This window comes from Parus major, chromosome 3 (genome assembly GCF_001522545.3).
Source record: "Parus major isolate Abel chromosome 3, Parus_major1.1, whole genome shotgun sequence".
NCBI classification, from domain to species: domain Eukaryota; kingdom Metazoa; phylum Chordata; class Aves; order Passeriformes; family Paridae; genus Parus; species Parus major.
In genome coordinates this window covers 93,089,613-93,115,512 of record NC_031770.1, presented here as the reverse complement: position 1 = coordinate 93,115,512, position 25,900 = coordinate 93,089,613, and the positions used below count along the sequence as shown (strand labels likewise).

The following is a 25,900-nucleotide window of genomic DNA, read 5'->3' as shown; positions in this document are numbered from 1 at the left end:
GCTTACTATCCCTTTCATTTTTATTGTAAGTGGACGTGCTCTCTAATGGGGCCCTGTAGGGAAAAAAAAAATCCCTTTTCAAATACCATTAGTCCTCAGCTGCTGTCATGTCCAGCCCCCAGCTAGACTGGGAACCACCCTGCCTGCCCTGGGGTCTGTGGCTGGTGTGCCCAACACTGTGGAATGGAATGGAATGGAATGGAATGGAATGGAATGGAACAGAAGAATGAATTACTTTAATTGGAATGGACCTCTGGTGAGCTCCTAGTCCAGCTATGTGATCAATTCAGGTCTGACCAAAAATTAAAGAAGTTATTATACATAGCGTTGTCACTAAAGACCTGTTTACTTGTTTGCAAATAAGCTGTATACTTTCCTCCTTGAAGCCAAACAAATTATGACTGCAATTCTTCTTGCATTAAAAGGCAATTATAAAAATGGAGGAATAACAAAGCATTTATTTGAACCCTATGCTGTAAAGTGTGTGACCATTTGGATGGTTGTATACAGCCCTCCTCTTCCTTTCCTGTTGGCTGTATTGCACATCTTGTCACTGCAGCTCACGTTCAGAAATTGTGTTGTGTGCCTAATGCTTCACAGTCACTCTGGAGTCATCACTTAGAGTTAAACCCAGAAATTTTTATAACCCAGAAATTTTTTATGAGTGTCAATGAATTCCAGAAGGTTGTGCTAGGCCCAGATGTGTTTGGTGTTCAGACTGATGTTTAGGGAAAATCCCATCAAACAAGGTCATTCGGGTGTCCTGAGCTAAGCAGAAGAAGCTATTAATGTTCAATGTGAGGATCCAGAAATGAGCTATATGTTAAGAAATATAGAAGCACACATCATGTAGTAGTTTTTGAATGCTAGGAGAATGTATGGTAGGAAAGAGATTAAATTCTTACAATTATCAGCACATAAGTATGATGTAATATGCCATTAATTTGCATCATTTGATGGGTTTTTAAAATTTCTGTCTTCGTGATGTGAGACTTCTTTTCTGTGCTACCTTCTGTTGAATCCTTAGTCTGAGGAACTGTAGGACTCTGGGTTATAAGAAAATCACTGAAAGAATTGTAGAAAGTCTGTAATTTTATTCTGTATTTATCTCCCAAAGTGACCCAGGAGGCAAGAAAAAAGGTCTCCCAGTTGGCAGCTGGTTCCCTGGCATCTATTCTGGCTCAAGATGCTACGAGGTTTGAACTGGGATTAGCTCAGTTGGTCAGACCCTGGTGCCTAACACCAAGGTTGTGGGTTCAGTCCCTGTGTAAGTCATTCACTTAAAAGCTGGACTCGATTATCCTTGTGGGTCCCTTCCAAATCAGAATATTACAAGGTTCTGAACTAAAAATGCTCTGCTGGAGCAGGAGTTGTCAGACCTGTCCTTACCTAGGCCTTCCAGCCACGTCTGAATGTGAAAGGAAATATATAGCATCTCCTAGCATCCATCTGCCCTCCTATGAAATAGCAATAAAAAGCATGTATTCAGTATTTTATTTTAGGGGTTAAGTAATTAATGTGTTGAGTAGCTTAATGCAGAAGTACTTTGTATGATTAAGTACTGATGTACTTAATAAGTCTAGGAATTTGATAATGTTCTTCGTGGTCTCCTGCTGTGGTTCATTTAGTGCAATTCTGCTTGGTCTTCCCATGAGAGTATAAAGGATGTTGTGCTCAGAACACCCTTGTTTCAGTCCCTCCAAAACAGACAGGACACATTGGGGAATTCCAATTTCTTTGCAAAAATATTTGAGCCCAGAGGAAATACTAATGCTATGGGGTAGGACTTCGCTTGTGGCTGTTCATAAGTCAAAAGCAACTACCTCTTTTCTTAGCACTCTTCTTGATTCTTGGGGATGATAGTCTAGAAGCCTGTCTTAAAGTCTACCTGCTGTAATTCCTGGTATATAACATCCTGAAATAAAATTTGGGAAGATTTTGCCAGGTCTCCCCATCTAGTTCTTTGTACCATTTGGGCTACTTGGGAAATACCAAAGAGACACAGAGTCAGGCCCAATTTCTGAATCTTATTAATAATAATTACTGAAATAAAAGTGGCTGTATGTGGTTGTGCAAGTTTGTACATCTGCACAATCATGGCTTAGTTTTCCAAGCAGCTCTTCTTGATGAACGTTGCAGATATGGCACTAAGAAATGTGGTGCTGACTGCAAAATAACTGGTAATCACACCAGGAGAAAAGGGGGACCACTGTCCTTGTACATCTCACGTGTAAAGAGAACTCTTTGTTTCAACAAAGAAAAAATGGAGTTGTAGCTGCATGTGTGATAGACTCAAGTAGCCCTTGTTAAAGCCAAACTCAGATTTTGGAAACAGCAGTCTTCAATGACAGGAGCAAATACACATTTCGATATGAAGAGCAGACAGTGACATGTAACATTTGCTGAGAAAATAACTGCCTGCACTGTTTTTTTCTACAATTTAGAAAAAGGAAGAGAGTATATTTCTTGATACAATGCATATGTATCTCTTTCAAACTGATAAACTTCTGAAAACTGGTAATGTTTTCCACCTTGAGACCATCATACTCGCAAAAGCTTCAAGTATTTTGGCCACAGCAATAGTTTCCTAATGTCTGAGAATCACAACTAACTGTAGATGGGTAGTCACCTCTGAGCTTTAGACATAGCCTATTCATCTATGGAAACATTGCAACTCACCTCTGCTTTTAACTTCTGTGCACTTTCTCTCAGTCCACTTGCCCTCATCTTCCTTCAGCTGTTAGCTCTCTTCCTTGTGGCTAGCATGATGGACCCTGATTTCAGATCATGGATTCTAGATGCTATGGAAACAGAAATAAATATTTTTACCTTTTTATTTTTTTTTTATTTTTTTTTTATTTTTTTTATTTCTTATTATATAAGTGCATTAGTGAAAATACATGGCACAGTGCAGTAATCGAATGTGCTGTGCAGAGCTTACTCTTTGTTGCTTAGCAATTAAATGTATGCATGTAGCAGCAGCACTGACAAAAATGCTAATAAAAAGTGACAAGTTGTAGCTCCAGAAAAAAATTACACAATTAAGAAAAAAAAATATCTGTCAAGATACTGGAGCAACAGCAAATGTTTCATATGGATAGATCGTGTCCCTCCTGAAGGCAAGATCTTCAGGTACTGACCACTAGAGGGGCTGGGATGATGGAAATAGAAGGTATCCACATTTATAGCATGGGCTACAGACACACAGTTGTGCAAACATCATGGTAAGGCTTTCTGTTGTTGTTGTTGTTGTTCCTTTATTATTTGTACTTATTTTTATCCATAAAGTGTCTAGAAACATGTTCTGTTTCCTTTGTTTCATTTTTCTCCTCGGTGTTCAGGTTTGCAGATTTTTCACAGCATTTCTGTCTATCGAATTTCTGACTTTCCTAGCAGATCCTTGTGTCACAGTATAAGGTTTTATTTATATAACATGATGCAATCTATTGTGTTAATGTTAAAAGAATTCTCTTTAAAACTGGTTCTTTGAGAATACTAAACTGCTTCTCTTTATTTATTTATTTTAATTCAGAGCAAACATGAAGCAGGGGAACTGCACTGTAGGCTGCAATTCTCAAAAAAGCCCAGTATTTAAAGACTCCTTTCTTTGTGGGATTTGTATGCTTAACCTTTCGCTCTTTCTCATCTTTAGCCTTCTTCCAAAATCTTTGTCACTTGTGTTGTGCTCAGGTAGTGCATTACTGGTTAATACTGACTATACACTTACTCTGCTGTGGGTTAATACAGTCATCAAGGATTTTTAGCACTTTTTCCAAACTGGCTTGACACATTGTTGCATGAAATTATTTTTACTACATTTAAAGAGTCATTTGCAGGTTCAAAGTAAGTGCTCGTAGCTCATTTATTAGTATCTGTGGTTTTTAGCAAACAGTTCTAGTTATGTGGATGATTTAAATAGTTTTTCTTCTAATAATTCTTTCCGGCATTTTAGAGCTTTTCCTCATTAGATTTCTGATCACCAAAGTGCTGATTCTGCACTTGACAGTCTGCCTGCATATTGAATTGCAGGATCTGGGCCCAATTTTGATCTATTTATATTATAGTCCATTTCATTTTAACTGAATGCAAGTACTAATTTGGCTGTACTTGCTTTCAGCATTATCTCAAGTTGTGCCAAATCATCAGACAGTCCATTTGGAGTTTGGCGGGCTTTGCTGAAGCTCCTGCATTTTTGGTCAAGTGCTATTGAAAAATGCTATTTATCAAAAAAAAAGTAGCTTAACTCTTGGCTTGGTTCAACAATTCTGGGTCTTCATCTCCAGCTTTAGCAAATAAGATGTACCCTGAATCAGTGCAGATCATGTTGTATTCTGTGTTAACAAAATGAATCCGGATTTTAATTCATGTACTATACCCCTTAAGAAATAAAAATGAAAACATACAGTAAAAATAATAGTTAAAAATTGGAACATTACTTGACGTTTTTCCCCCCTGCCTTCTTTGACTCTATTCATAGAACAGTAACTGAGATAACACAGCACAGAGAAAATCCTGTTATATGATGCAAACAGCAAAAAGCTATTCAATGAGATTTTTTTGAGCTAGTCCACCTTATGATCACTTGTTCTGTATTTTTCCAAAAAGTAGTCTTTTAGCATTAGTTAAGCAGACAGAAATTATCTCAAACAGATGCAACTATATTGCAATCCCAAGCAGTAAGGGTAAGGAAATGAGTGTGTAAGAGAGAAAGGAAGGAGAAGAGCAGCTGATTATTGTGCTGAAATATTTTATGCGCATTTGGTTGTGATCTTTTTAACAAGATGTTTTACATTTAGCTCAGGACATTGAATCAAACATCCAGAAAAGGGAAGATTTGAATCCACTGGGGTGATATAAAACAAATTTTTCCTCTTCCTCCTACTCTAGTAAAGGCTATCATGGCAAAATAAGCTTTGAGAAAATCACTTTGATTTGTGAAAATCTTTTCTCCAAAGGCTGCATTTTGAAAGCTATTTCCAAATAAGCCTATGTTACCCAGAAGCAGCAGAAGTATTTCATGCTCTAGAAAGATTTTTTAATACATATTTATATATGCTTTCCTTCCCACATTACTTGCAATGACATGAAAACATGGTGTGTGTGTGTGTGTGTGTGTGTGTGTGTATACACGAGTATATGTGTGTATACATGTATGTATGTATATGTGCATATGTAATGCAAAGGGGACAAGCAAATGCTTTATAGAAATGTCTACTTAAATGTCTGCCTGAAAATGTATGCAGTACATTCTTTTTTAAACAGCCTCCTCCTGGTAATACCTTCACTCAGATTCTCACCGCTCCCATACAGTGTTCTGTAAATACCCTGTGAGAATGACTAGCAGGGAGGATGATCTTGCATAACAGGCAGCTGACTAATTTAGACCAGGAACACTGATCTACAATGACTGAAATAGTCTCAGTCTTGTTCCGATTTCGACATTTGAAGTTCTGGCATCACTCTCATGGATACTTGTGTAGCTGTCACCGGAAGTCGCTGTTCATATATTTTACCATTTTCAGGTAGAGCAAGAGAGGGCTAAGCCATTCTAAATATAAAAAAATGTTTTGTGTCACATGTGTTCCCAACACAGAGAGGGCTATGTTAAATTTTTGTGAACTATCTCTGCCTTATCCATGTCTTTAACATATACCATAACAGGCCCTCTTCTCCATCTTTCTCAATATGCTTCTTTTCCCTCCATATTTTATTCACTTTTCTGAGCACTGTATCTTGACCCTAAGCTGTTCTTGTCTTCTATCCATTTAGATTAATTCATATTTTCATAAAAAGACTGTCTCCAAAAACTTCTTGCAATAATGAAAGTCTGAGGTCCATCTCTCACCTGCATTTTCTTCAGTTTTAGACCACCCAGGTAAAGCTGGGGACTGTGGCATATGTTTCACAGGCACACTAATTGTGCAGTTTCTTTGGCTGCCCGTGTCTTTGAGACATTGATTTAAATCAGTGCTGGACACTGCAAAGCCAAACACCGCAAAGAGGCAGGACTTGCTTGAGGACTGGTCTGTTCTGGGTCTGAAGCCAGGGGATGAAGCTGAGCTTGCAAGGTGGGAATGTCTTTCAGCAAAAGTGATTGCTAATCACTAGAGCCTCTTGGAGTTTAGCTCTGATGTTTTCATTTGATTGATATTCAACTATTCCCATAGGTGCTGGTACATATTCCATTGCTCATGTATGTACTTGCAAACACATTTGAGAGTCCACTGGGGTCCTTCTCTGACTCCAGTGAGCTTTTTCTCCATCCATGCTCTTTCTCTTCTCTTAGAAGAGACCTTAAAAAACTTCCAATGGGCTGTTATGCATGTGCTACATAAATAGACATACATCTTATATTCTTTGCTACCACAAAGATATGAGTCATAGCTGCAAGTAATTTTGTTTTGAGTAACAGCAAACTGGATCTGAATTCCTAAAGTAGAAAGAAGTCAGGGAAGAAATGACTGTGTAGTTTGCTAGTTTTGTTTTCAGCAATGAATCCTGTAAAATAAACAATGTTTCATGAAATATATGCCCTTAAAAGAAACCCAAAACCTAACCTAGAACTGTAAGATATATTGCTTCTGCATTTTTTAATTTAGATTTTCATTCTTACTGCAAAAATACATCTAAAATGAGTAAAACACAGAAAAATAGTAGGTTAAGAAATGAGCAGACATTTGTGCAATTAATTTTTATAGGAAAAGGAGCATGATTTTTTTCTCTCCCCTCACTCCCCAATGTGTCTTACTTACAATAACCAGCTCACCAGTTTTAATCTTAACTACTTATACATAACTTGCAGAATACATCATTATGGAAAAGGTAAACTAGTTTGAATCAGAATTTTCTTCCTCACTAAAAAACACCAGAAGAAAGTGATGGGTAAAATTCAGGACACTATTGTATAATAAATGAGTAATCTGAGGAAATGTAATGCATAGACAACAGTTGCTCCTTGCTGTGCTGTTGCTCAGATACACATCTTGTCTGAATCTAAACATACTGATTTATAAAAAGTGCATATTTGGTGATACATACCCCACAAGCCTGAAAACAGTGACTGGGAAGAATTATATTCATTTAACTGGTTGCTCCCTGTTTGAAAAGCCCTTTTAGGCATACAATAAGCTACAGTGGAGTTAAGCTTGTAAAATTACATTGCAATACATGTTTTAGCCTGTGATTGGAAGAAAAGGGCTTTCAGAGACATTCACTCAAAGGCTTTCTTTTTATTTTTTTTCATCAGTGCAGAAGAGAAACTCTTCTGTGAGAATAGCTTGGCACAGAGTCCAGACCCCAGCAACAGAGAGGATGAAGTTAGACTTGCTTATAATTTTTAAAGTGTGTGATTTGGTGCTCCTGGGCTCTTTATCAGTATTAATATGTGGTTGGAATTTTTTATTTATTGATGGACAGAAAATAATAGCTTCATCTTTGTTCAACAGAGAAGGCCTTTGCAACATAAAGTATTATAAATTCAATAAGCTCATTATTTTTGGAAACGTTTCTTTAACTTCATATTAACTACTGGTGCTCTGTTTTATACTGAATATAGACGTGTTTTTCAAGCTACTCGTGGGAAATACTGTGTATTTCTTATGAGACACAAGTAGTAAAGGAGTGCAGGAACCCTTTGACTGTGGGAGTCATTCTTGCCATCAGAATGAGAGTAAGCCTTTAATCTGTGTCATTTTATGGGTGCAGCAGAATCAATCTGGCAACGCTTGGTGAGGGAGACCATTCAAACTGAGAGGTGGACTTCAGGGAAAGCTTGGCTTTATTTTCAACTGCTCAGCCTTTGCAGAAGGTGAGGTGGATGGAGCTTTCTCCCTCCTGCTGCTCACCCTGCCAAGAGGACAGCAGCTCGGAGCGCTATTTTGAGTAGGTTCTGACTTGTGGAGAAAGGTGTTTGAGTTGCAGTGGTGCCGTTCCAGCAGCTCAGGGGATGTTTGCCTCTAGATGGAGCCGTCCACTTGTGTTACAGCGGCTTTGGCTAAAGCAGAGCCTCAAAGGAGCAGCGCTGCTCCTGGAAGGATGCTCGGCAGAGCCCCAGCCCAGCAGTCTCCCTATTTCCAGCAGACTTTTATCCCTGCTCCCATCCCTTGTAGGCTTCCTCTGGTCTCTCTTCTTGATCAACCCTTGCAGCTCACTCTGTGTCTTGGCATATTCCAGGCCTACAGAAGTCTCTTGTTTCTCAGCATCTTCATCTTCTTCTTAAATCTGTCAGCCAGCTGTGTTCTGTAAGATAGTAACTTTTTTAAATCTGTGTTTTCTTTATACTGTGTACTCAGTTGCTGTGATTGTGAATCTGCACTATGCACTTTAGATAAAGTCAGGGCTTGTCTCCTGTGTGGTTGCAGCTTGGAATGATTTCTAAAGGATAATTTGTATCTTTACAGGTCATTTGCTCCCCAAATGGATTAATCTAATCTGAGCAAGATCTGTACTTGTTTTAAATACTGTCCCATTATAAATTACCTTCTCTGTGAGTTACGATATCTGCTATAGCACTGATGATGCACAATGCTGCAGCTGAACCCCTGTATAAAGCCATACTTAGAGCTGACTTCTTGGTTCCCAAGAAGCTGGGGCTGTGAATTTTCATTGTTCTGGGTATAAGTGTTCCCAAACAGAACAAAATGTGTTTCTGTGCCAATCAGGTTGTAACATGTTTTAAGCAGCACGATGTGATATAGTTAATTGTTAGTATACAGAGGTCACTTTACTTTTTTGGCATTTCTCCCAGGAAATAAGACAGGAGCACAAGTAAGTAAGCAAGCATAACAGAAAACAGCTTAAATGTCAGAGTAGCACTCTACCAATAAATATCAGCCTTTTGGTGTACTCTCCTTCCACAAGTTTTATAAGACCCCACTAAACTGCTTCTGTTTTTATCAAAATCTGAATGTATGTGCATTTACTAAGACTTCAGAAGTAAAATCTTTATCACATTCCATTTACATTGAAAATTTTTGAGCAGAGAATTGTTCAATATTTTCTATGACTTATATAGAAATTGCTGGCTATCTTATGTAACAACTGAATTCTTCAGACTTCTAGCAGGTACTTTTCCCCTTCTTTAATGTATCTATGTGTCATACATGGAAATGATACATGAAAAAGTGACCACTGCTGATTTGTTGTTTGGTGTGACATTAGCAAGAGTTTGTTATTATGCAAGTGAGGGCTGATATGGAAAAGCTCTATTTTCCAGTCTGGTTTACAAAACTAATGTTGTGATAGGCAATATTCTGAGTACTTACAGGCTGGACATCTGGTCTGATGTGTCAAGGGCAATTTGCATATCCATCTTTTAAGAAAGTATTTATGATTTTGGGAAAGTTCCATCTGTGAGTATTGGGGATGCTGTTTGACTCCTTGGGGCTGAGAATGCTGGAAGAGATTCTGTAGATCTGGATGTTGAGGGGACTATATATCCTACCTCAGCCTCAGGAATAAGCCTCTCATGGCACTGCTTCTCTACAAACCACAGCTCAGTTCAGTGTAATTCCTGCTAAAGGTATCAAGTACTTTTACCTGCATGTCCTGTATGCAGTGAGCACTCTGCTCTTTCTGAAAGAGGGAAAAAGGGTTCTCTGTGAAAGAACCTCATTGAGAGTACTGAAGAGTAATATTAAGAACTTTCACCTAAAGGGAACATCAGAAAAATTACATATAGGAAAAATAAAGGGAAGTAACTGAAGTGATAAAGAATATATTGATCTGTCAAATATGTCACACTAAAAGCAACTAGCTGCGAGGAGGTAATTGAGGTGAAAAGAGGAAATCGGCTACTTGTATGTAGAACTGACAATGGTGGTTCAGGGAGGTTTTCAAAATAACAGGCTATACCAGGGAACAAAATCATTCAGTGTGCTGGAAGGAACTTAAGTAGAAAGCTAATGGAAGTAAAAGGGTAAAACTAAGAAATGTTTAAAATGACTGTTGAGGACACAGCCACTGGATACAATTTTAAAGAGCTTGGTATACTGAGTGACCATGCGGTCAGGAAATGTTACAGACTCTAGCCAGTTTGACATTTATATAAGAATACTGAAAGAAAGAATCATGCTGATTGCTGTAAGGGGAAGAACACCCCCAACCCAAATTTAATTTTACATATAGTTATTTATTATTACAATAGATAGGGAATCTAACCACCGCAGATGAACTTTTAACTTTCTTATTATTTGAAAGATTTACAATAATACAAAAAATAATCATCTGAATTTGGCTTGCTAAATCTCCAGCTAGTGGCTTTTTTTTGTCATCCTGTACAGTGTTTTCTGGGTTTCAGCTTTGCACTGGCCAACAGCAGACAGCTGTTCTACACACAGTGCTGAAGCTGGGGGTCCACAAAGCATTTCCACCACAAGGTTTCTCCTGCAATACTTTTTCTTATATTAAGATATGGAATAATATGCCTCAACTCAGAGTCTATACTTAAAAAGATAAAAGCAACACAGCTAAAAGGCTTATAAACCAGAGAGATTATTTTTTTTTGTCTGAATAATTTTGGTGCATTTGGTGAATTTTAATGCTTATGGAAATGAAAGATCTTATTGGAGGCAAAGAAAGTGTAGGCAGTAACCATAGTGACTTCTACATGTATCAGCTTTTCCAGTGTGCTTCAGTTCTAGGCTGCAGAATCCTGGATATCAAGCATTTGTGGGTGCTTACTGGGCAATCACTTTGCAGGGTTGATGTAGGGGTGTTACTGTCCTTTCATGAAAGACTAGAAAATGGGAACAAAAGTAATTTTGCCAAGTTTCTCACTGAGGTCAAATCTAAATTATGAAAGCATCAAAGGGTGCCACTGTGAATATTAATGTTATTGCCGATGTTTTTCTTTTGCACACTGGCAGGGTTAAATAATCTATTTAGGGTATGTGTATCTTTGTCATGTCATTTTCTGGCCCTCAGTCATCCTTAGGGAAAACCAGGTTTACAGATGTACTGTAATATGCTTTCTTGAACTATTACTAGAGGATTTTACTTCTTCCTGCATTCCACTGTTAATGAGTAGTCTTGCTCATATTGTCTTTCTGCAAGAAACATAAAGCTTAATATAAATAATCTACAGAAAGAATATTTCTACTATGTTATTTGCTATGGCTCAAATAACTATTTTTAGTAGTCAGGCTAACCAGTAATTTCAATGCACATTTTCACTAACATAGCTTATGCTAGAAGCCTCTGGATCTATTCAAGCTAAAAAAATAAAAAAAAAAAAATAAATTAGAATTTGTAGTACATGTCAGCTTGGGAACTTTGGAATGTGGCAAGATTCTCTGAAATGAAAATGTAGGCTGATAAAGGAGGAAGGAGATCTAACTGTTATTATAGGAAATTATTATATATTTGAGTATTGAATATTGCAATACTAGATATGTATATAATTTACATTAAATATTCAGCTTTTTTTTGGTTAAAATTATGCAGTTTCCCTATCCTATGTTGTGAATTTTTTTTTTCCAAATAGGAAACATTTGAAAAAATTTATTCACTTTCTAAAATAAAATATTCAGTTAGTTTCTAAAAAGGCCTCATAAAAATTGTGATAAGAAAACATACATTATTAGTTATGTGGATGTGTGTAGATACATGTTTACCTTTATTACTTTAAGTTAGCATGAAGAGAATTTGTGTCAAAATATATTTTTAATGCATATTGTGACATTCAGAGTACCTCATTTCCTCCTATTGTCACTATACTGTGTTTTTCTATCTAGCTCAGATTCTTCAGTGGGGAAAAGTCATTTAAGTGCTATACGTTTCTCCATCTTTGAAAAACTTGCCAGTCCGACATTGATACTTTAGAGTTTGACTTTCCAAATTTGTAAAGGACAAATCCAGGTTCTTGTTGAGCTGTTATCTACACTTGGTGTGAAGTAGGGTCTCAGAAAAAAGCTCTTCAAGAAGCTTTTGTAAAACAGATAGTAAGAAGCAGTCCTTGTTTTGAAGTCCTCTCAATTTATTTAAACAAAACAAAAAGACTTTGTTTTCCTGGTTGTATTTCAAGTGAATGTGCCAAGACAGGTGTGTCTGTCTGAATGGTTTTCTTGTAATTTGTTATTCCAGGATGCTCAAACCCAGCATTGAATAACACTGAGCTCTATACTTCTTTCCCTAAGAGCTAAATCATTCCATCTCACTTAACTAATGTATCGATTGACTTTATCGAGTCCATAATAGTTCTGAGTTTATGAGCTGTGATGCCTGGAAATGGATTAGTGCCAGTGTCTCTGATGAGATATGGCCAGAAGACGACTGTTTTGTCTCTTGGCAACATGTGAAGTTACAGAATTTGACTTTGTTTCACCTTCAAAACCAAGTTTATCATGAGCCACAGTCAGGACCCGAACATGATGCCAAACCCACATTTCAACTTGCAAAGGTCCAAACTCCGGTACTTTAGTTGTTGCAGCACAAGACACAGTTAATATTGGGGTGACATAGTAGCCATATTTGCATACTGGCAAACAAAGCACAGAATATTTGAAGCATAATTTTATTTATGCCCCAGAGGATCTAGACTGTGTTACTATGTTTAGCAAACAATCAAGAAATATTACTGAGACCTTGTAAACTCTTTCTCATGCCTGTGGCTTGGAGCCAGCACTTCAGCTTGGAGCCTCACTGTGTGAGGTGACTCCTTTGGGCTCTCCAGCCCCTTTGAAAGCCTTTGAACTATCTTCAGCTGCTGTCACGTTTCTCTCCCCATTTCCCAAATATTTGACAAGGCAGAACAAATGATTTGATATGAGATTTAACCTGATCATACTTTGGTAATCTTCAAATCCTTCCTCTTTGTTTTATTTTTTTCCACAGTTTCTAGAATGATTTTTTTAGAACAGCATCTTCAGTTTTCTCATAAAGTCTACTGGTCATCTTTCAAAGACATCAGATATGTGTAAAATCAAAAACCAGATAGGAAAAGATCATTTTTTTATATATTTTTGCATTGCTTTTTTTGTCTATTTGAATTTAGAAAATCGAGAAGGAGGAAAAGGAGAAAAAAAGGTAAGGAACACAGAACTGGAAGTGAAGGAACTGTGTTTGGCAAAGAACATACATCAGAAAACAAAAAGAAAAATTAAAGCCTGTCATTTATCACAAATCAAGGATAACTATTTTTGCTTAAAACAAGAAAAGGTCAGAAAGCCTATACAAACATTCTTAGATTAGTGGTTTCTGAAGCAGTGTTACTTGAGAAAAATAGATAAAAATAATGGCCCTGCTATAAAGTTTGTCAAAATGAAACAGTGCAAAGTTGAGAAAGTTCTTAACTGCTCTAAGCTTAAACATACAGGGAGACCAGGTGGTTACTGTTTGTCTTTCATTTACAATAAGAATTTTGAGATACCAAGTTCTTGAGTACATTCTGAGAATTCTACTGCAAAGAGATGGCTGGAAGCTCTGGAAAGAAAGCAAGAAAGCAAGCAAGAAAGAATATAAATAAGTGCCATTTTTGAAGCAAACTCATTGTCTTTAAAAGAAGGCATTAGTGCTATATTTTTCTATATAGTCTTTCAGGATTGTCTTTCTCTTTGTTACTACAGCTGTTCTTCAACACTTGCATTAAAAGGCAAATGTTTAACATTTTTAAAATTTTAAATTAAGTTTTAAATTTCTTAATTTTTTAAATTAAAAAGCCTGATGTTTTTGCAGTCTTGCCTCAAATGAGTGAGGGATCATTGTTCACAAAGCTGTCTTGCTCATAGATGCATCTTCCACTTTGATACTATCAAAACATAAAAATTTTCTGACATCCTAACCTGCAAGGACCCTCTCCTTTTCATGTCAATGCTATGAATATACCATAGCTTTGCTGGTCAATGTTAGTACTGTTTTATAGCTTTGATCTTCAATGAAGAAAACTTTCTCTATAGATCTCCTGTCTGCCAAAGGCAATGTTTTTTTTACAATAGCTCTAATTTATAGAGAATCCAGGTCTGAAATACTCCAATAATTAGATTTTTAGACTACAAGGATGAACCCTACCAAACATCTGATCTCTGGAAAGTCTATCAGGCATCCTACAGTATCAAGGCCTAGGGTAGAAGAGAGTATTTAGCTCCTGCTTATGTTAAACAGTATTTTTTACAGACTTTAGGGCCATAAATGTTTCAATGCAGCTGCCTTTCAAAGAAGTGGGGAGTTCATTTGAAAAGGAAATGACTTAGTAAAATGCCCAGTTTCACAGACAGAAAGAAATCAGGCAGAACTTCTTATCCTTTTCTTCCTATTTACCAAACAATTCTATTTCATTTAGAAGAGTCACTAGATGCAAACCATGATTGTCCCTTTTCAGTCAGCAATTGTGCTAACCAGGTTTTGAAAATCAAAGTAAAGCCCTCTTTAATTTTTTTAGAAAATTTCTACTCTCAATTATTTTAATATTCATATGGAAATGAAAATTACGGGTTTTTTTATATCAGAATATATAATTTTTTGTTTGCTAGAGGTTTTTTTACACCTGTATTGCTAATGGAATGTGAAATTCAAATTTTCTTTGGGATACCAGGATGGCAGCTGATGGTATAAAATTGAGCTTGTGACCAGACCTTTTTTCTGATTGTCTTAGGCATTAACTAATAATTTACTGTGATTATAATTCTTAAGAATTCATTTAGTTGTGATACCTGTAATTGATATTTCTAGCTTTTTGTTGGGAAATAGGATTTGATGAGTAATTAAAAACTGCACATTATTATTTATCAACATTGCTATATTATAAAAAAAAAAAAATTGGCCTTATGAGGCTGAAACTCCCCTTTGAGTTTTCTGTAGTGCTGTTGAAAAGCAAAAGTGGTGAATCTCAGAGGGATTTAAGGAAGAATATTTGCTTAGGTACAGAAATGTGATGCTTGTTGAAGAGATGTCTGTTCAATAGATCCCATCAGTTTACCTCCTCAAGAGATTTACATACAGGTAGATCTGAATAAAAGAATGAGGATAAAACTACTAGCACTTGACATTTTTGATCTTGTCTGCAAACATTATGAAGGATAGCAGACTAAAATTTCCTTGTCCAAAACTCTTGCTTAATTTTTCTGTTTGTTTGCTTAATTTTCCTGTTTGTTTTCTATAGAAACTAGTGGAAGTGCAAGATCTTATAAAGCTTTTCCTTGTTTTAGTGGTTGTGAGCCTTGTTAATCAATATGCACATGGGGTGGCCTAAGTAATACAATTAAAGGAAGCATCACACAATGTGCAGTAGCTGTTTTCCTACTCTGCTTCTGGGAAAAGATGGCATGTAAGAATTCACTTTCTATTTGTAGTGATTGTTAGCTGTTTACAGTTTAAAAGGACAGCACTGTAGATTTTTTTAGCATAATTTTTTGTTGGTTTGGTATTTCCCCACTAATTAATATACATTACAATTACTGGAGATGGCAGGGTTTCTTGTTAGTCAAGTCTTGTTAGTTGTTACCCTAGTTAGCAAACAGACTCATTAACTGAAACAATTTGTTTTGTCTCTGCTTTAGAGGCTACCTACTAAAATATCAGTAGGTGTTTTAGAAGGTAACATCCTTCTGTCCCCTACCTTTCAGAATGGAGTTTCAGTAATCCACTGGTGTTCTATAACTAAGGTTTCAACTCCAATTAGTGTAAAGCCCAGACATTTTAAAGAAGATCCAGCCTGTCTAAATCTTTGCCCAGAAATGTTTAGATTTATCAGCTGCCTGTAATGTTTGGAGAGATTTAGTTTTCAGTTGCGGTAGAAAGAACAAGCCAAAAAAAAAAGACCATTAGGAATTTCAAAAGTGGTTTAAGGACATTTAGACTTATTTGTAAGGATATCAGGGTATTTCGAAGATCCCACATGTAAAGGAAAGACCTTAAGAGGGGTAGAATATTTGGTTGTGTGGTCTGCAGTTTTATCAGATGTTCACTGTACTTGCTTAGTGTTAGATGTTGTGGTTTATGACAATTTCCCCATGACCAAGTGCAGCAGCTTTGCTTTCACTGGGGTGACTCATCCTTTCAGTATAATCCTTTAGGCCCTTCCTGAGACAGCAATATGTTTGGAGTATATCCCACAGTATCTCCCTAAACATACGGGAACTGTTGGAAATGATGGTTCATTCTCTTTAGCACAATGTTTTTTAAAGCTTAGAAGCCTTTAAAGGCAGATCAGAACCATTGAGGCATCTTCCATGGACCATGTTTAACATTCTTCTCTGCATGGGAATGGGCTCTAAGCTCATCACTGTGTTCTTGGTGACCTCAAAACTAGGTTAAGGAAGAGTGGCGACATCCATTCAGCTCAGATGCTGAAAAATAAATTGTTTTAAGAAAGTACACTCTTGCCTACTGCATCCTGGGAACAGCCTTGAAAGACTTTGTACATTAACACAGAAGTCTGACATTTGGTGTTTCCCAAGGCAGGACTGAATTTGATGAAGCAGTGATTAATTTTCTTTTTAGCTATTTTTTGTCTTTTTTTCTTCTCCTCATTTCCATTTCATCAGCTTTTATCTAGCCAAGAGAGAAACTTCTGGACCATCAATCTCAGTTACACTCACACACACTTCTACTTTCTAACTATTTCTTGTGTTATCTTTATCTTTTGTCATGGAAACACATGGAAAATATTGATGCCATCTGGATACACAGAGTTTATGCTTTTCTATTTCCACCCAGTACTGAAATGAAGGGGTTATGATATCCAGAGCCAAAGCTGTGCTTCTGTCTTTTCCTAAGCAGCATATTTAAGGAGATCAGCTAGTGTTATCTTGAAGACAAGCACAGGAGGGATGGGGGGAGGCAGAAGGAAAGAACAGGCTTGTATCTAAATGGCTATTCAGTGCTCTGAAGCTGTTTTCTCCAATATTTTCAATCTCTGAGGAAGGAGCTCTTCTCTTTAGGGTGCCTGTGAAAAACCCATTGACTTCTCTGCTTTGACAGCATACTGTGTCTTGTAGCCATGGATGCTGTGTTCAGATTTTGCTTTCAACCTATCTAGACCTGAAGTGAGTCACTCTGGTAGGAGTCAATTCTGAAAGAGTTGCTTTTATTATTAAAATTTGTGCTGCCTTGCATTTGAGACCGTCTCTATGTGTAATACAGAATTTTAGTAGAGGGCGGTCCCCGGTCCAAAGAAACTATAAAATAAGGGCAAAGTATTAAAAGGGAATGTACAGTGCAGGGGTTGGATTTTGAGAAGTGGACTCTCTTTTGCTGGAACTACATCAGTGGAAATTTATATAAAGCCTTCTTGGGGTTTTTGCTTTTAAACTTTAAAGTTTTCCACCCTGAAACCCCAGCTTGACTGGTGTTCTGGTGAGCACTGTCCAGACATTGATGCAGATGGATCTTAATGCATTTCTTCCTGTGTATTAAGAAGTTGTTTAGATGCAGCTCAGTCTGTTCAAAGCAGGAGTAAGTAAACCAAGATTTGTGAAGATCCTGTTGAGAAATGGCCTCAGGTAATTTTCTTTTTTTAATCACAGGACCTTCTTCTGAAGTTCTTACGGACTTCTGCAAGGCAAAATATTAAATACAAGTTCTTAAGCAATTTGCTTTAGCCTCTAGGCACGACTGAGTCCCTTGGGGAAAGGGTGGGTAGGCAAGTGAACGCTGCATCACCTTTAACTCTCCTCACATCTCTATGTGTAAAAGCAGGCAGATGGAGACTAATTTCAGCTATCTGTGAGTATCATAACATTTCCTAAATACATATATTTAATGGAATGTTTTTTCTCAAGAAAACACTGATGTAAGAAATTAAATCTAAATAGCTAGTGCATGAAGCAAGCCTGTCTAGCAGCCTGGATTTCAAACAGTCTAAGGGTAATTTGATACAGTGTTCATATTCCAAGTTCCTTTGACAAGCAGCTGCTAATTCTAAAAAATATTCACTAAGAGTCGGCTAATTTGTGTATCACTGAAGCACTGGTCCTTTTTGCTGTCAGTACATATTTGAAATTTACAAGGAAAAGGGATATTCAGTCTTTTATTATTTGTTAAAAAGAAACTGACAGCTACACTTCTTAATTGAGAGTGATTTTGTTCATATCTACCAGTATCCTTGAGAGTGCCGAAGGCATTTGAAAAGGTGCCACTGCTCTGTCATTATGTTTTATCTGCCTTTACTACCTCTCTAGGGTTTTTTCCCAGTTTTGTGGGGGTTTGTTTGATGTTTTTCTGGGGTTTTGTTTTTTGTTGTTTTCTTTCTTTTTTAATGAGCTTTACTAGAGAGGTTTAATGCTCCTCTTCATTTACAGCCTTTTAAGTGATTATGCAGGATTCGTGGTATCACATCAGAAGAAGCTGCTGTAGATTGATGGGACCCCATCAACCACCCTGCCCACTCAATATTATAAAAATTTGTGTCGTCAGTAGTCATGACGTTTTGTAGGAAGTTGCCCATTTATGGATACTAGAGCAAATGATATCATCACAATAGGTGGCTCCTGTCTAAATAGGATCATTTGTGAAATGAGATTACAGGCATTTATCTGGGAAACAGGAGACAGAGGCACCTGCTTTATGTAATTGATATCCTGGGGAATTATTGTGTACAATAATCAAGAAAAATTTTCATTTCTAATTCTATTATGTGGGAAAAGAACCTTTCTTTTTTCTGCCTGCATAAAACAGACCCCACTTCCACATGGAATAAGCTCCAGACCATGTTTTCTATTATGCTTGAATATATGGGACATGCATTGCAATCCTATGCTTGCCACACTGCTGCAGTATACTTGTTTTGCAGAGCTGTGTAGCAGGCTAGTCAAAGCTGTGACTAACCAGACCCTTGGATACATACTCTAATCTCTGGCCTTTATTTTTACAATGAATTTGATTTGTTCATTGATTGTATATTTTTTCTGATTTGTGAGAAGCTTCATGCTCTGTGTTTGGATGCTGACTGCAATACACCAATAGTCTTTGATACGGTAAGTCAAAGATGACTCATTTCTTACTCTTGTGCCTTCAATTTATACTTTCTACAACACCATCTCATCAGGTAGAAAATGATGTATTAATTAATGTCAAAGTAGTTAATTTTCAAGAGATGCTAGTCCCTTCCCTCTCCCGAGCACTTTGCACCATGTTTTTTTTCCTACTCATGAAAGCAATAGGTTTGAACTGTCTTTAAGTAAAATGCTTTTGCTGTGGTATTTTTAATAATATTGCCATCATTTTACCTATTTTATAATTTCAACAATAAAGAAGAAAATAGATCACATGCAGAGATTTGGAACTTAACATGTGATGCTAGAATACGATAAGTTCAGTTCAATATTAACCTTTATTACAGTGAACACAATTGGAAAGGCATGAATCTTTTCAGGGATTTATACTTCAGATAAAGCAGAAAGGTTTCAGTTTTTATTTGATTATTAATACAGTCAGATACATTAGCCACAAGAGCCCTTATTTCACGTGAAAGCAGAGGAGAGAAAATGCCTTACAGAAAGACAGTTTTCTTTGTAATGCAGCGTGCAGAAGATTCAGTAGTACTCCTTATCAAGTGCACTACGTGAGATAAAGGCAAAAACCCCACATATTTGCTGCATGGTGATGACAGCCTTTGCATTATAAAAATGTTGTTAACAAAAAATGCTATTGAGCAGAAATATTCTTTAATGAGCTTTAAAAAGTGCTGTGGTCACACACACAGTGTGCACTGTTTTGGATACCTAATATTAATTGTACAGTAAGGGTTAAGATTTGACTTAAGAATTTTTTTTTTTTTTTTGAGAAATCTACCTTTAAGCAGAGGTCTGGAGGATCACTAGGTTACTGGGTCTTCAGTGAAATTCATTCAATCCTGGTTTTAGACTTGGCAACTTTGCAGCAAGTGAATAGTGTCCAAATGCCTTGAAATGTTTCAATATGGGAAATATTCTCTATATGTATTTTTCTCTTCCTCATACTCTAAACTTTTCAGCAGTAGAGCTTCTGGGTATTCCTTTTTCCATAAGTATTAGCCCTTCTAGTTTTGGATATGCCCATCCAAAAAATCAATAAATATGTATTTTTCAGTATAGATTTCTGATGTGCAGGTAAAATAGATTGATCTTTAAAAGTTTATACAGGAACAAAGCTAGAAAAGGAAAAAAAAGAGAGAAAAAAAAGGGAAAAATAAGAACAAAGGTTCAGACTGACTGTCATCAATTGACAGTTGTAATTTCTGTTGCTTTTTCACTGCTATGGAGAAGTTTGAAGGTTTTATTTCTGTAGTATCAACATGATTATTTTACAGGCATGCATTAATATAAGTTCCTGTATTTGATCATAATTAGTTCATGGATCCATATCTGTCATGTTTCCCTGTCATTTGAGACAGACTACATTCTTTCTATTTAGCAACAAGTGACCAACATGATCATGTAGTGCCCAGTACAGTACACTTTAAAAGGCTTCTGAAATCTGAAAATAGTAGAACAATATTTTTGCTAGGTATACAAAATCTGTGTGTTTATCAAAGTTGGTGACTACTGGCATCATTTTTTGAACAAAACATGCTGTTTTAAAATACTAGCAGGCAGGTGAAGGTGCTTCAAGACATGAGCAGATTAAACAGCAGTACTGAGTCTGATACTATTGTATAGAATAAAGACTTATTGTATACAGAATAAAGACTATTTTGTTCAAATAGTTACATAATGAGATTTACTTAATATGTTTTATGGAAGCATTTTTACTGTAAAGGCTTCTTAAAGTGGTCTCGAAAAATGAGAACATTTTCACAGATCTCCTTTGTGCATATTAAGCGAAAGCTGAAGGAAAGTGGCAGATACTGAGTTGAGGCCAAATTGTATGCAATGTGTTTCAGATATACAACTGTTATGCAGCTTAGCTGATCAAATCTCAAATATTGAGTGGTTTCCAGGTTGCATCTTTGGGGAACAAAATTTTTTAAAGAATAATTGTGTAGTCACTGCTTTTACTAGCCCACCTGTTATTTTGAAATTTTATTTTCCAAAAAAAACCCAAAAAATGCATTAATGATTTTTTACTGGTTTTCAATCTATTATAATTTCCCACTAAATGAAAACAGCTTCTGGTGATAAATAATAAAATAATTTCAAAATAATAGAAAATCTAATCAACATAGTTGGAGCAATAGGCACACTGAAGGGCAAATAAATAAAAGCAACCCATCCATTATGTTTAAAACACTATATACATTTCTTAAAATTAAAAGAATATACAGAAGGAGAAATGACCATAGCACAGAGCATATAGTGTTTCACTTGTGCTTTATCTAATAAGTTTTAAAATTATATATGGAGGAGTCATAGAAGTCCATAGCATAGATTACGTCATGTTAGTTATGCTCCATAAATTTTGCTTATTATCTCTGGCATTCTATTATTGTCAATATGTTAGAAATCTCAACCGTATTTTTCTGAAAACTTTTTGATCTATATATTTGGGATTTTTCATCCTGGATATTTAAGTTTTTTGCTCTTGGCTTTGTCATTGCAATATATTTATGTAGTTAATTCTTTGGTTCTGGTTTCAAGGAGAAAAGCTTGAGTTTATGCTGGAGTTCATCAAGGAAAAACACAAATAATCAATTCTGTAAATTCAAGTTTCATGAGTGTAGTACAGATGAGACCAGATAGATGTCTCTAATGTGAATATAAAGGGAGTTAAGTTTGAACACAAAGGGAAGAATAAGGGATCCACATTTCCATCAAAAATCAAATCATAATAAATTATTCTAGAGTAGTAAGGGAAATAAGCTGGCTTTTTGCACTCATTTAAAAAAAAAAAAGTTCTGTTCAGTGATAAGTGTTTACTATAGAACAAGGTCCATAAGTGCCAGCTTCATTTTATTTGGATACAACAGGCATGACATTTTTTCTTTTTATATATACTTCAGGAATTCTGCCCAAAAACAGGGCAAAAGTCTGGAGTACATACAAAACCACATATGCTTGACTGGATGGCTAAATTAAATTGAATTCCTTTTAACTTCTTCTTGTGTAATATAAAATATTCATACCTGCAACAATGAAAGATTTGCATAGATTGGTGCAATACAAATTATATCTGTTGTAGAATTTAATTGTTTTTGACAGATACACTTGCAAAATTGATACTAAAGCCTGAAAATTGTACACGACAGTATGAGTGCCAGCGAAGTAGTTCTGCGCAGCAAGCTATTCATTCCTCTTAGCAGTACATTACCAAGGTACAAATAGGGTAACAAGTCTGTTACTGTCAGACAACCCGCACAGTAGAACATTCAGTGATATACAGAGAAAACCACATAGTAATTCATAGATTTGTTTTAGTGAAGGAAAGTGAAACTGCATCTTAGTTGCCATTTACATGTTCAGAGAAATGGCAGGCAAATAATAAACGCTACTGCAGCTTTTGTGGTAGCAATAATTATTTGCAGTATTAAATTCAAAGATTTAAAGGTGACTATTGTCCATCAAACTAAAGAGAGAAAGAGATCCAAAGCAGAAAAATTATTTAATTATCGTAAGTTTCCATGATCTCTGAGAAAATGCATTCTTTGTCACTAAGTTCAAGTTTTAACTGATCTGTATAGTAATCTGTTGTCTGTCCTCCCAGTTCTAAGCACTCGATCTGACATTTGATACAAGAGCAACAACATCCTTTAAAATTTTCTAGCTGACCTACCATCACCAAACCCTTGGTTTCTAGGGCTTGAACACGCTTCTGCTGGAGCTGATGGCAAAACACTTACTGGCTTAACTGGGATCATGATAAGGGCAACACACCATTTAATAACAGAGGCTAGAAAATATCAGGCTGTTTTTTGCTTGTCAGATCCAGGTGCTATTCCTGCAGGCAGAAATCTCACAGCAGTTCACGAAGAAGAAGAGGACTTCCAGACTTTGTGTACTCTGTCCACAGAGGGACAAGGGGCAAGGGCAGGCCAGGCATGTCAAGATAAAATATTCCAGCAGCACGGCACAAATGATAGCATGGCGAGCGTGTTTCTCAGGGCAGCCAGGTGCTGTGCACCCCAGGCTGTGCTGCCTGCCTGCATGTAGCACCACGGAGCACCTGCTGCCAGGACCCCATTGGGGTCCTGCACTTCAAATGCCAGCATCTAGAAGGAAAGCAGGTGTTGGTGATCAGATGTTGCTTCAGCACACATTCACAGTCACACTCCCTCACTGGCTGCTCCTCTCTATGTGATGGATAGGAAACCCAAATGGAGGTGTTTCATCTCCCACGGAAATTTTGCTGCGGGGTTGGAGGGGGAAGTGAGTTCAGCATTGCTTTGAGGAGTGGGCCCAGTTCAGATGTTCTTGTTTTTAACGGAATCAGACACCTAGGAGGTACTTATTCTTAGAAAGCTTGTCTTTGTGCTGGCTCTCCTAGAGAAAATGCCTGCATTAAATTCCTCCCAAACCTCATATACCTCACCATTCACATCACCGGCATGGCTAAGAGAGGGCACAGAACTCAGGAGCTGTTCTATACATTTCTGCAGAAATGAATTTTTAATCCCTGTTTTTTTAATTTAATTTTGGTCCTATAAATTTTTTTAATGGCTCTTTAAGTGGGATATTGTCACCTGGACAACTATTCTTGCATCTGATTTATTTCCCTTCTCTTTGTCCAACTGCTGATAGAAGTAGTAGGCAAGAACTAAAAGAAATTAAAAACATATTTTTTCTGTTCACCCTGTGTGTTTGACAGCGTTTCGTATCTACTCAGCCTCACTGTTTCTTCAGTGCAATAATTTGGCTTCTTCCCATTTGTGCAGCCATAACAGAAGCTGAAAGGAGAAAACAACTTAAAGCAAGAGGAATAATACTGTAGTGTCATAAAGATTGGCAGGCTTAATAGCTGAATCTCATAGGAAAACTTGAATTTATTGATTATATGTAGTCAATGGAATCTTTCTCATAAATATGCAGTGTGCATACATTTTCATAGACTTAGTTAAAGCTTAAATTATACCTTACAATTAGACAATTAATTTAGGCTATTGCTCTGAACTGCTGTCTAAGCATTTATCTCTCCATATTTTAACCATACTGCCACATATTGAAGTTGTGGTACCATTTCATTATTCCTTTAGCCAATTCATCTGAAGAGGCTCACATCCTGCCACAGACACTTGTTCCTTCCCACTCGGTGCCCGAAGTGTGCCTGATTGTGCTGACTTGGCTTTTTCTGTGGCCACACTCCAAACCATGGCTTTAATAAGACATTATTTTTCAAAAACATGCAGAGACAAGCAGAACATGCCTTTTTATAAACTATATTCTTTTTTTCCTGTGTGTTTGCAGTTCCATTTTATTTTCATGTTCCATTTCACTGTTCCATTTTAAAGCACACCAGATGATAGCTAGGTTGATCTAGGAAAAAAATCTGGAGTTAGGAGTAAGACTAACTTCCAAAAAGAACATTTTAAATCAGATCTTCATCCAAAGAAATATTAAAAAGCTTGATAAGTTTTCCTGGTCTAAATGTTGGGTCCATTCTAGATGAAACCAAATATGAAACTGAAATGCTTTCCAGCCTGGGAAATTCCCTTTCCCAGGACTATGCACAGTAACACAGCCTTTCGTGTTTGGTGCCCCTTGAAGCTTCTGTAGTACTACTTTGATGGATCCTTTATGTGCCTGTTGTGCAGTCAGTGCCTGCTTCTTATCAGTCCCATGTATTCCAGACAGAATTCCCTGTATTTCCTATCTAGACACTTACTACTTTGAATTAAACCTCTTGTGTCTGATCTGACCATGGGGCTTCATGGATACATCTATGCTTCAGTAAGCAAGGACAAATATTTATAACAATGTAATCTTGAGATTCACTTTTGACTTCTCTCGTTCTCCTAGGATCTCATGTCTTCTGTACCTGTTCTCATCCAGGATTGCTGTAATGTGTGAGCAGGAGCAGGCATTTGTTCATGTGCACACAGATATTTACACACACACATGCAGAGACACACAGATACTTTCAGTAAGAGAGCCAGAAAAAGCAGTGTGTGCCCCCCTGAGATACTGCCAGATACCGTAGGCCACAAAAGCCAGGGAGGATCCCAAAGACCTCCTGGTGCTTTTCCTCACTCAGCTCATTGTCCTGCTCCGTGGCCACACAACACACTGCAATCAGTGCCCATGCCTGGAGCTCTAGTTACAGACCTAGTCTGGTCCAAATTCTGGTTCTAACACATTTAAATGTGGGTACGATATTCTCAGTTAAGCCTTTTCAATGACTGAGTACATTTTCAATAACAAAATCAGTAAAAGATAGATTTTGGACTAATAATGATTGTATAGTGATGGAATTTTGAAGTGAATAAAACTGCTAACTAATAATTCTAAAATTTCCACTCTTAATTTATACATGAATAATTTACAGCATCTCCCAAACTCTTACACAGTGCTGCAATTTTGCTGGCTCACAAATACTTCAGTCTTCACTGTTTCATGCAATACCACTGCTTTGCAAGCCAGGCCCCTGGGGGATCAATATGTGTTTTTTCAGAAAAGTAGCAAAACAGTTATTTTGGTTTTTTGCCAGATGAATCCCTTTGATTCAGATATTTTTATTTCACTTCTGTGATCATGCTATTAGCAGTGATAATAAAATGATAAATTACAACAATATTTGGGGAAAAAAAGAGCAGAACAAGTGTTTCTGGTACTTCAGTGAAGGGTGAAGATGTGACTGCATCATTTCGTGAATGCTGAAAACATTTTTGTTGCCAATAGGTCATGCAGATTCCTTGTAAGTCATTTCTCTGTAAAGTGTGGATGGAAATACTTTGCCAGGTAGCAAAAAGCTGAATTATTTGAGATAAAGGTGCAGAAGTTGCCCCATTGATTTATTTGGGAAGCATGACTGACACAAATTGATAGAAATTACATCTGATGGTGTTCATACATGTTTCTTTCTATGCTAAGGAAGGGGAAACCATCCTCACAGAAGGGCA

General features: G+C 36.8%; 1 protein-coding gene across 14 annotated transcripts in view; it reads left to right on the top strand.

Moving 5' to 3' along the window:
- The window catches only part of DLGAP2 (DLG associated protein 2), a 451,519-nt gene that overhangs the window by 109,884 nt on the left and 315,735 nt on the right, over window positions 1–25,900 (top strand). For 5 of the 14 annotated variants that reach the window (XM_015621018.1, XM_015621017.1, XM_015621022.2 and 2 more), the window contains exon 1: window positions 3,062–3,224. The exons of 4 other annotated variants lie outside the window; for them this stretch is intronic. In XM_015621018.1, coding sequence (XP_015476504.1) covers window positions 3,222–3,224 — 3 coding nt within the window. In that variant the 5' untranslated portion in view covers window positions 3,062–3,221. Of the gene's footprint in view, window positions 1–3,061; window positions 3,225–18,496; window positions 18,909–25,900 lie in introns of those variants that run through there. 5 more of the 14 variants (XM_015621026.1, XM_015621024.1, XM_015621025.2 and 2 more) reach the window with 4 other exon arrangements.